The sequence below is a fragment of the Arachis ipaensis genome, chromosome B04 (assembly GCF_000816755.2).
Source record: "Arachis ipaensis cultivar K30076 chromosome B04, Araip1.1, whole genome shotgun sequence".
NCBI lineage: Eukaryota > Viridiplantae > Streptophyta > Magnoliopsida > Fabales > Fabaceae > Arachis > Arachis ipaensis.
Genome location: NC_029788.2, coordinates 22,879,971 through 22,891,859, shown reverse-complemented (window position 1 = coordinate 22,891,859; position 11,889 = coordinate 22,879,971). Strand labels below are relative to the sequence as shown.

At 34.2% G+C, this 11,889-nt stretch overlaps 1 protein-coding gene across 1 annotated transcript; it reads left to right on the top strand.

Moving 5' to 3' along the window:
* Positions 8,254-11,143, top strand: LOC107637722 (probable arabinosyltransferase ARAD1). Its single transcript, XM_016341079.2, has 3 exons — positions 8,254-9,275; positions 9,725-10,090; positions 10,673-11,143. The coding sequence occupies exons 1-3, from the start codon at positions 8,355-8,357 to the stop codon at positions 10,847-10,849; spliced, it is 1,464 nt and encodes a 487-aa protein (XP_016196565.1). The 5' UTR covers positions 8,254-8,354; the 3' UTR covers positions 10,850-11,143.

Below are 11,889 nucleotides of genomic sequence, written 5' to 3'. Positions count from 1 at the left end.
CGCAGTTTCAAACTGAGTCCTCGAACCTGTGTCACTGCTCTCTGCTCTTCTATGGCAGAGGTCCCTATAATTAATAAACCGGATTCAAATAATTTTTATTTAAAACCAACACTTCTCTTTATAACCTTTCCAAACCTCCAAAAAGACTTTACTTACAACAAGTTCTTCTTTCATACAAAAACCAGTTCTTTCTTAACCATGATTTTTCCAACTCAACTTCAAAACCATTTCAGATTTAAACCTCTTTAAAAGAATCATTTATTAAATAAATCTCACGGCAGATCTCGAGACTTTAGGGAGGACGACAATCAAACTCAAAACATAAAGTCTTTCTTAATAAATCGAACCTAAACGTAAATCTTTTCTTAATAAATCAAAAGCCAAATAATACAATTTCTTAATTTCAACCTTTTTCTAAATATTTTAAATAAAGTCTTAAGTTTCATAATAAAATTTTGACAGCATCTCCCCTAAAACTCGGACTTTGCCACCCTTTTCGGGTCCCAACCGAACCATTCTCAACCTCTTTTCAAACATTTTCAAAATCAGAAATCATTTTCAAATCTCAGTTCAATACCAACAAATCAAACCGACTTTCCAACTCAACAATCAGAATTCTCAGCATTCCTAAACAATCAAGAAATTAAATACATATTCATCATATTCGGTCACAAATGCAATTCAAACTTATTATTCAGTCATTTCAAACAATCATAAATTATTTGCAAATATCCACTAGACTTTCATGGCATTCATAAATTAAAACAGTTAATTTCAACATGAAATCCCCTATCTCCGTATGAAATCAAAATCAATGAAAGTTCCGGAAAAATTTTCTGACCGAGCTACTGAAGAAGAAAGCGTCAAAAATTGTGTGTGCCTCCTAGAACTCCAATTGTCCGAACTCAAGAAGAAGAGGAGCTATGTCACCGTCAGCTTCTACCAGAGTACAAAAGTAACGCCAACGTGTAGAGGAGGAGGATACAAACACTTTTATCGGATTGGATTTTTAATTAGAGTTACAGATCGCAAGAAATCAAGGTCGGAAGCTTGGGAGGTTTTTACGGTTTTCTTTCCTTACCACGGTGTCTCTTTCACTCAGTTTCTCTTTTTTCTTTCTTCTTTGGATTCGGTCATGTTAAAAAATGAATGGGTGAGATAGATGATGATTAATTAGATCAAAGATAATTGGGTGTCATGCTTTATATATATATATATACACGTAGGTTTCCTTAATAGCATATACATATATATGTTTATGTACATAAAGGTCATGTTTCATTTTCTTTCCTTTGTTGCTAAATGGCTTCGGCCAAAAGAATGAAATTAAATAAAGATTAAATAATAATAATAATAATAATAATAATAATAATAATAATAAAAGATTAGGTTAAAATGAAGAAAAGGCAGACAAAAATGGAAAATTCATGAAGAAATGGAATTTTGGTAATCTACCAGCGACGCTGCGCGTGGGAAGGAATCGTCAAGGCGACGCGTACGCATGACCGATGCGTACGCGTGATAAGGAATGTTGCCAGTGACGCGTATGCGTGACCCATGCGTACGCGTGACAACCAACGCGTGACCTCATTAAAGGCAACACGCTGGGGGGCGATTTCTGAGTTCAAGGAGGCCTAAATCCAACTCATTTTTTATGCTTTTAAACCCAAGAACTGTAAGGGAATGTGGGAGAGTAGTCATAGTTAAGTTTTCATCATGTTTTAGTTTAGAATTCTAGAGAGAGAAGCTCTCCCTTCTCTCTAGAATTTAGGGTAGTTGAGGTCAATTTTTCTTAGATCCAACTTTTAATTCTTGTTTTTTTTAGTTCAACTCTCTTTACATTTTATTGTTCTATTGTCTTAATCTTCCTAATTTCTTTTGTTAATTTCTTTATGTTGCCATTTTTACCTTCATGAACCCTTGTTGGATTTGAATTTCTTTTAATACAATTTTATGTTTCCATATCTTTTTTATGTTTATCTAATTAATTGCTATTGTTGATTTCTTGCTCATGTTAGTTATAGCTTTTATTAATTCTTGCATTTTGTGAAGTTTACTTTTATTGCACTCTAGGTGTTTGATAAAATGTTTCCACTAGTATTAGAGTAGTTTTCTATACTCTTGGCCTAGGCTAAGGGAATTGGGTGACTTTGAGTCATTGGGTCTAAGTGAATTGGTAATTTGAGAACACTTATTAGTGGTCAAATTGATACCCATTGACACTAATCTATTACTAAGTCAATTAGTAGTAAGATTGGAACTTAGGATTGATGTTGATCAAGCCTATTTGACGTACTTCAAGCATAGAAGTAGACTTGATGGGTTGGTCCCTCATAATTGTCAATATATGTTTGTAGACAAGGATGGTGGTCTTAATTCCCATGCCTTAGCCAAGAGTTCTTTTTCTTTCCTTTATTAGTTAATTGTCATTTACTTTTTTATTATTTACTTTTCTTGTTAATTACCAAGTCAAACCCCCTTGTTCCTTCATAGTCAATAATTAAGCACTTCACTGCAATTCCTTGTGAGACGACCCGAGGTTTGAATACTTCGATTTATTTTTATTGGGGTTTGTACTTGTGACAAACAAATTAAAACTTTGATTGAGAGTTATTAGTTGGTTTGGAACTATGCTTACAACGAAGTTCTTTTTTTATTGAGAAATTCTAGATTGACAATAATTATCCCATCACTCTTTCAGGAAATCAAACCTAAATCCACTAAACAAGAATCAATAACCAAGAACTTTTAGCAATTCCATAATTAAGAAACAGGAAACACTTTCAAGAAATCAAATCTAAATCCACTAAACAAGAATCAATAACCATGCACTAAACAGTTTCAGGCAATCAAACCTAAATCCACTAAACCAGAATTAATTTTGAAGCACTTTTAGTAATAATAATAATCAAAAAATATATAAGACTCAAAGGGGTACTTACCCTGTGCCGCCGTCAGGCGAAATGGTCAACCGTACAATGGGAGGTGGTGGAGGGACATAAGCTGCCTCACTTTCATGAGAGAATTCCGGGGCTACTGCTTTTGTCGCTGGGCAGCATTGTCGTTGCAGCGGGTTACTGAGCAGTAGGAAGCGACGTTATCGCAGTGGATAGAGGCACGTAGTTTGGGTTAAGGACCATGATGAACGACTGATTTGCTAAACCCACAACCTGTGACGTGACTAGGACAGTCAGGGTAGAGGGAGAGGATCTAGAATTTTCCGGGGTACTGGAAGAAATCCTCCCTCTACCCCAACCACGACTATGACCACGACCAGCAACCTGATCCGCCTTACCTTTACCCGTCATAATGGCTGCAAATAGGATACCAATTAACAGAAACTCAGAAAAATAAATCAACAATAAATTCAGCATTATATTGCAGTGTTCAGTAGAATATCAGTCAATGAATTCAAACAAATTCAAATTACAATCCAATAACCACAATAGCATGCTTAATTACATATCAACCAAGAGAAATCCTAACAAAAAAATTCTAATTTTACTCTAAATCAACCTAACAGCAAAAAGTAGTTTAACTAATAAGCATTTTTTCAACATCAATTACACAAAATTTAGTATTATATTGCAGTGCTCGCCACAATATCAGTCAATAAATTCAAACAAATATAATTCGAAATACAAACCCAAGAATCACAATAGCATGCTTAATTACCTATGAACCAAGAGAAATCCTAATAAGAAAATTCTAATTTTACTCTAAATCAACCTAATAGCAAAAAGTATTTAACTAACAAGCATTCTTTCAACATCAAGTCACAAAATTCAGTATCAATTACACAAAGTTCATCATTATATTATAGTGTTTACCAGAATATCAGTCAATAAATTCAAATGAATTCGAATTACAAATCCAAGAATCACAATAGCATGCTTAATTACCTATTAACCAAGAGAAACCCTAACAAGAAAATTCTAATTTACTCTAAATCAACCTAACAGCAAAAATTAGTTTAACTAAATTAAATTACTAACGAAGAAGTAAAATTCAATTAAACCCTAATGAATTTAAAACAAAAAAATTAATAGGAAGTTTGACAAAACCTGAAACGAAGCACAGAGTAAGATATTAGGGGAGAGATGGAGGTTGCGGCAATGACATTGCAGCTGGTGGTGGCGAGGTGAGGTCGCCGAAGTGCTTCTAGTTGGAGAGAGCGGAGGAGGAGGGTGCGAAAAAAGAGGTGGTTCACGGTAGAAGTGAAAATGAGGTTCGATGATGATAGTGACGAGAATGATGGTGGTGATGAACGCGGCCGGCAGTGGAGGAGGAGGAAACAGAGAAGGGAGTAGGAGGCGGTGATGGTGAGAGAATGGGAGGTGAGTTAGAGAAAGAGTGAAATTCAAAATGAAGAAGAAGACGGTTCACACTTCGTATATCAGGCACCATTACCATCAGATTTACCGGTGGATAAAGATTTGTGTGTCACAAAAACGCAACGTTTCACTAATCAATGTTACCGTCAAATTTAGCCGCCGATAAATTTGACGGCAATGAACTCGCCAAATTTTCTTTTTTTTCCTCCAAATATTACCTACGAATTTACCATCGGAAAATCAAATTCGACGGTAATTTTTTAGGGTGACGAATTTATTGCGCAATCCGACAGTAAATCCACTGGTGAACTCACCACTAACGTGCAACGCTAAATCCGACGGTACTCGGTATTTTTTTTGTAGTGTTAATTTATACCCTATAGCAGTCCAAACGCATCTGTTTTTATGTCATCTCAGTTGTCCTCTTCAACAGAAGGATCAAACCATGACTTTAAAGAAATAGTACTATATCCACAACCACAAGTCACTGAATCAATACAAGTGCCAATGACTTTTGTTAAAAGCCCGATTAAGCATATGAACAACACAGATGTGACTTCAGTAACTTCTCTTAGTGTAGTTGAAATAAATTTGACTACTTGGTCTATGTATGGGTTACTTCAATATTCGCCATATTTGGCTAATCCACCTGTTCCTGAGGTATATACAAATGTTCAGTCGAACTCACTTGTTAGAATAAATCCACAAGGTTTTGTAAAAGGATATAACCCGTACTTATATGAATATGTGATGGCTAATTCTTCCTATGTGGGACCGATTATATCGGGACCCATGATATCATAACTACCTCAATAAGGCTTTTTTGTCAATGTCGATGCAACTATATGTAGGGGTAACATCAACTTAGATTGATTTGTCGATTCCATCATCGACTCAGATGGAAATACCTTGTTTGATCCCTGTTATGACTTTGACACCTAGGAAAATGCATAAAGACCCATCGTTCTTAGAAAGGTTGAGAAAAATACCAATGTTGGGAGCAACTCTTCCGAACACCATAGATTCTTTAGCATATTTTAGACAGCAAATAGCATAAAATCATCGTAATTTAGTTAACCTGTTGACTTAGCAAATGACAACTGTCTTAAATTTTTTTATAGAAAATAATAGTGCTAAGTTTGAACAAATAGCAAAGTAGATTAATGAATTAATTGGAACTGTCTAGGATAGCTATAAGGCACCAAATCCATTAGGAGGTCACCAACCTCACTTGGGAGGTCATCAGTTATCCGTAATAGTTAACGAGGGAAAACGCCTTGATGATGTAGTGAATGTTGCTCGACAAAATCAGTTTACCTAATGTAAGATTGCACAAGTTGATGAGAAGAATATTACACAAGATGTCAAGCATATGCTAAATAGCATAAATTTTAACATAAAATTGACTCGCCAACCATATTTTATATCTCTTTTTCCTAATCATGTGTTGTAAGTAGAACTCCTTAGAGGAGTCAAACTCCTAAATCACTCATTAAATTTTTAGGAGAAAGTAGCGAGTCGACTGTTGAGCACATGGCTCGCTACACAATCAAAATCGGGTTCTAGGTAGTAATGAGCAACTTAAAATATGATACTTTTCTTCTTCTTTGACTACGAATGCCTTCACTTGATTTTCAAATTTAAAGCTTAAGTCAATCCATTCCTGAGATTGAAGGATTAGAAAAAAGAAAAAAAAAAGCATGAAGATGAGAACTTTTTTGAAGAAGAAATAGTAGCTTTTGTTGGTTGTGTGATGTATTCTAAGTTGAAAGTCGAAAATGATGTGCTTGCAGTCGAAACAAAAGACAAATCATATTCTATATGTCAATCTGTCAACCTTGTCGAGGAAAAGATATTTCCAAAGAAGAAAATTATTAAAAGCAAGTTAAGATTTTCTAACAAGACACTAGATACGAAGGTTGGAAAAAATCTTTGTTAGTTTACCTCGAACTTTGCTGAATTTGAGGGATTTATTGTCAATATGATGGTGAAATAAGAAATTCAGTTTGACACCAGCATGCTCAAAATAAGACGTATATACCCTAAGGCTGGTGAAGATTTGTTAGACTTTCTGACCCGACAAAAAAAAAAGGTTGAAAATAAATATGATTATGAGATTTATGTGAATTGCAAAAGATAAAAAGAGAAATAGTTGACAAACAGTCAAGATAAGACGCACTTGTGAAAGTTGATATAAAAGACGAAAAAGAATTTTACTACTTTGGATTGAGTTCAAAGGTGGTTTCGAATTTTTTAATGCTTCTCATCAAATCGAAGTCATCCAAAATTTCAAGGGGCATCATGTTGTGCCAAAAATTTGACACAAAAGGTCGACGTCGGAAAGAATTCGACAGTTAAAGTCGAAGATCATATATGCGTGAAGCATACCATGGTTGGAGAAAATAAGAATGAGTTAGGTTTGGTAGTCAAGTTACATAGGACTGTCAAACGGGCCAGTCCGGCCCATTTAGGCCCATAATTTTTTAGCTTGGACCATTTATGGTTAGCTCGATGGGTCAAACGGATTGGCCTGTTTACCTTTTTTTAATATTTTGATAAAAAATATCACTTTTAGGCCAAAAACCTTAAACAAAAATAAATTTTTTTAGTTGATGGGTCGAATTTTCAGGTCGGATCGAGATAAATATTAGCTAAAAGTGCTATTTTTTAAGAAAAAAATGTAAAAAAAATAAAATAAAAAGGGCCGCCGGTTTAGCGTGTCATTTTTTTCGGGTTAATCGGACTCAATCCATTTAACCTGAAATTTAAACGAGCTTAATTTTAGAAGCGAAATCCGCCTATTTAAATGGGTAAATGGGCTGGTCCGACGTTTAACCCATTTTGACAATCCTAAAGTTACCTTATGTTTGGTGCCCAAATTTGCTTGAGGTGCAAGATTATTTAGAGTTCAAGTTTGCTTGAGGTTCAAGACTATTTAAAGTCAAAGTTTACTTGAAGTCCAAAACTACTTGGAGTACAAAATTATACCAGTTAACTTAAATTTTTTTTTCTATAAATAGGATTAATTTCAATAAATTAGAGGAGCTTATGTTTATTCACACACTCATGCACTCTAAAAATTCTTGGTCACACTCAGGCACAGAAACATGAATAACGAGTCCATATAAATATTGGGAGACTCTATTTTTGTTTCAGTCATTTTAATTCTTTGTTTTTATTATTTAAATTCTGTTATTTTCATTTAAGTCCATGTTAATTTTTATATATTTTAATACAAATCTTTTAATTTTTAATTTTTAATTTTTTATCCTTATTCTTTATTTTTTTTTATTATTATTATTTTTTATATTTCTATTGGACACAATTTCTAAATCTTAAGAGCAACCTATAAAAAAAAATAGTATTTACTATATAAGCTTGGCCCACATCTCCTATCGAAATCTAAAAAACAAAATCCAAACAAATAGAAAGAGATTTAGTCTCATACTAACTCTTTTTTATGAATACAAAATAAAGTAATATTTTGTTCACTTTTGTAGACTCAAATCCTTCATTTTACACTTTATTTCCTAATAGAAAGATCAGATAAATTTCCTTGTGTTTCTATTGTACTAAAAATAACATATGTAATGGAGTTGTATGTGAACATAAAATATTTCTGATATATTGTCAATTATTTCTAGCTAATAATAATGTCTGTCAATGTGATCCATCTTTCATAATGTAGATAATGCAGAACCCTACATCGACCTTTGCATTTACATTGAAATGACTCCATTGCCATTAATTCGTCATATCCATAACCATTATAATAACAACAGGGAAAGAAAACAACAGAAAAACACATGATTCACACACAAAGCAACATTTTTCTTTCCATATTTATTTGATGGAATGCAAAGAAATTAATAAGCAATAAACATTCCATTCACTTTTCCCACAATATATAAACATCAACAAACATGCACTAAACTCGTAGGGAAAAAAAAAGGCTCTTGTATTTATCTATGATCGTTCTTTAACTTACTAACTGCAGTAACTAACTTTTGCAAAAACCAGATGGCGGAGTTTGAAGGAGGAAACGGTTCAAAGCCCAAGAGGCCTAGCAGAAAGCTCACGTGGGCTTCGGTAGCCCAACCAGCTCTCGAAAAGGCGCGAAAATCTTCCCAAACGCAAATTCTAGCAACCATCTTCTTCGTAATCTTCGTCACTTGCGCACTCTTCAACGCCTTCCCCAACCGCCGCACCACCATGCCAGAATCTGAATCCGACGACAACTCCGGCTTTGACATGACAGTAAATTTCGCCTCCGCCAGCCAACCCTGCTCCGACGCCGCCGCCATAGCAACTGCAGATTCCTCGTCCTCCGCCATTAAGGTCTACATGTACGACCTTCCCATTCGGTTCACCTACGGTGTCATCGCCGCCCGGTCCGCCTCCCGAGGCGGCGGCACGCCAGAGAATCTAACCTCCCTGAGCTACCCGGGACACCAGCACATGGGAGAGTGGTTTCTGTTCCTGGACATGAACCGTCCAGAGTCAGATCGGATAGGGTCACCGGTGACCCGGGTGATGGACCCGGAAGAAGCGGAGCTGTTCTACGTGCCGTTCTTCTCGTCGCTGAGCCAGCTGGTGTCGACGAGCCAACAAGGTGATGGGTCGGAGGCGGCATACAGCGACGAGGAGACGCAGGAAGCGCTGGTGGAGTGGCTGGAGGGGCAGAAGTACTGGCAGAGGAATGGAGGAAGGGACCACGTGTTCACGGCGGCGGACCCGAAGTCGCTGTTGCATGTGATGGATAAGGTGAAGAATAGCGTGCTTCTTGTGGTTGGGTTTGGGAGGTTGAGAGGGGATCAGGGTTCTCTGGTGAAGGATGTGGTGGTTCCTTATCCTCATAGACTCAGAACCTATGAGGGTGATCTTGGTCTTCAGAATCGTCCCACCTTGCTTTTCTTCATGGGTGCTCGCTTTCGCAAGGAGGTAATATTCTTTTCCATTCAAAATAGAATGTGAACCAGAAGATTAAAAATTATTAAATAATTTAATATATTTGATTAAATTATTATTTAATATTATCGATTATCTAAATACATAAATTTTATTAAATGACTGTATACAACGAAAAAATTGAAAATTTTAATTCATCCTCCTAATTATTCTCATGATTTCATAAACTCTTAAAATTCACATCTCATGAAACTTTTACTATCCATTTCCTTTCATAATGTTCTTTTTCAACACCTCTCTCGATTGGTTATGTCCATGTCTATAGTACATAAATATATATAATCACTCAACGAATTTGAATAAAGTTTGCCGCCTATAAAATAAGTGAATTAACACAATGCGTGTGTTATGCTACGAAAAAATATGGTCTTGATACATGAATTTTATTAAGAGATTTGTTATTTTGGTTATTGATTTTGAAGGAAGGGAGAATTCGTGATGTACTGTTTCAAGTCCTCGAAAATGAACGGGACGCTATAATAAAGCATGGAGTTCAATCGACAGAGAACAGAAGAGAAGCATCAAATGGAATGCACACATCAAAGTTCTGCTTGAATCCTGTTGGAGACACTTCAACTTCTTGCCGCCTCTTTGACTCCATAGTTAGCCTCTGTGTTCCGGTGATCGTTAGTGATACCATTGAGGTGCCCTTTGAAGATACCATTGATTATAGAAAGATAGCAATCTTTGTAGAATCTGCTGCTGCTGTCAAACCTGGATATTTGATGTCACTGTTGAGAGCAATTCCTCCTGAGAGAATTGTTGAATATCAAAGAGAAATGCTAAAGGTATATGTATGTATACTTTTAGTCGTACTAGTCGAAAATTCGTGCAATAATGAAGAGCATTTTAAAATAATAGAAAAAAAAAACGAAAATTTTTTATTTATTTAATTTTAAAATTTTAACAAAATTTTTAATATCCTTGTTAACATTTCAAAAGACAATTATTCTTAAATATATAGTTTGTTCTTATTTATTTGTGGTACTCTAATTAATATGCAATGTTGTGGCATGTACAAAGATTGTATACATAATAAACATAAAATATTGAGAAAGTTTAAAAGAGCTTTGTACATGGAAAAGCATGATATAGTTAATAGATTCTTTTGTTTTTTGGTGTCTTCACATAGTTAATAGATTGAATGAGAAAACATGCTGTCAAAGGAGAAGATATTTGCTTCATACTTTATAGCATAGGGTTTTCCAATTCAATATTCCACATGAGTACACTGTTTTTATGCTAGCTAGTTTCTTTTTTATCTAGCTTGATATTAATATGTTTAAGCAGTTGAATTTGATTTGAGCAAGTTACTTTGGATTTCTTTTAAATTTGCTTTTACAATGCAAGTTTGATTTATATTATTTCAGGTAAGACGATACTTTCAATATGGTGTATCAAACGGAGCAGTGGATGAAATCTGGCGCCAAGTTACAAAAAAGTTACCATTGATTAAGCTAATGAGCAATCGTGACAAAAGGTTGGTAATAAAGGAATCAGATTGTTCTTGCGTATGTGCAAATCCAACTACTAACAGAACTCCATAGCATGCTTTCTCGAACAAGAAAGAATGAGTTTTTGAGTTTTGACAAATAAAGCCTGTGACTCATCACTTTTATCCCACATTCAATACGATGAAAAATGTTAATTTTTTCTGCTACGTGGAGAAAAATTATTGGCTTTGAGTCAAATACATCTTGAGACGAAGGCCTTTTTTTTTTCCAACAACGTCCATGTTTATACTTAATAGTACCATATGGCAAGCACAAGTTCTGATATGTTGTGGTAGATGCAAGTGTGGGAGCATATAGATTTATTTACGTATTAAGTTTATTATGAGGATTGAGGAAGAAGGGTTGAGTTATACCTTCCTGTATTGTACACGTGGTATATAATTCTAAGAGTAAATGATTAAATTTATTTTTGAAAGATCACTATTTTTTAAATTAAGTCTTTGAAAGATTTTTTTTAGTCAAATTTGTCTTTCAAATATTTTAAATTAATCGCATTGGTCTTTTTGTCATTTTTTTGTTGACAATATCAAAATTTGTTAATATGATACGTTAAATAACACCACAACACACACTTAAAAATTCTAATTAACTATTAACATGATAAGTTTATAAAATTAGATTAATCAAAATCTAATTAAGGGATACCTTGAGGCATTAGAATTCTTCAATTTGTGATTGATTTTATCTAATTTTATAAATTTATCATGTTATTCGCCAATTAAAATTACTAAGTGTTTATTGCAGTGCTGCTATTTAACATGTCACATATGCAAATTCTAACGCTATTAGCAATGAAAATGACAAAAGGACTAACATGACTAACTTAAAATTTTTGAAAGATGAATTTAATTAAAAAAATTTTGAGAACCAATTTAAAAAATAAATAATCTTTTAAAGACCAATTTGATCATTTACTCATAATTCTAATAAAAGTATACTTAATTTTATTCATTTTATAATGGCCAATAATGATAATGTATTTAACTATATAGTTGGTTAGAATTCATGATAAATAATTCAATAATAAATTTGATATTCAGGTTTTATATTATATATCATATATATAATAAAGA

Bases quoted from the DNA above. Each gene is read 5' to 3' on its own strand.
- LOC107637722 (XM_016341079.2), top strand. From the start codon at position 8,355: ATGGCGGAGTTTGAAGGAGGAAACGGTTCAAAGCCCAAGAGGCCTAGC. The intron at 9,276-9,724 runs GTAATATTCTTT...TTGATTTTGAAG, and splicing joins GTGCTCGCTTTCGCAAGGAG to GAAGGGAGAATTCGTGATGT. The intron at 10,091-10,672 runs GTATATGTATGT...ATATTATTTCAG, and splicing joins ATCAAAGAGAAATGCTAAAG to GTAAGACGATACTTTCAATA.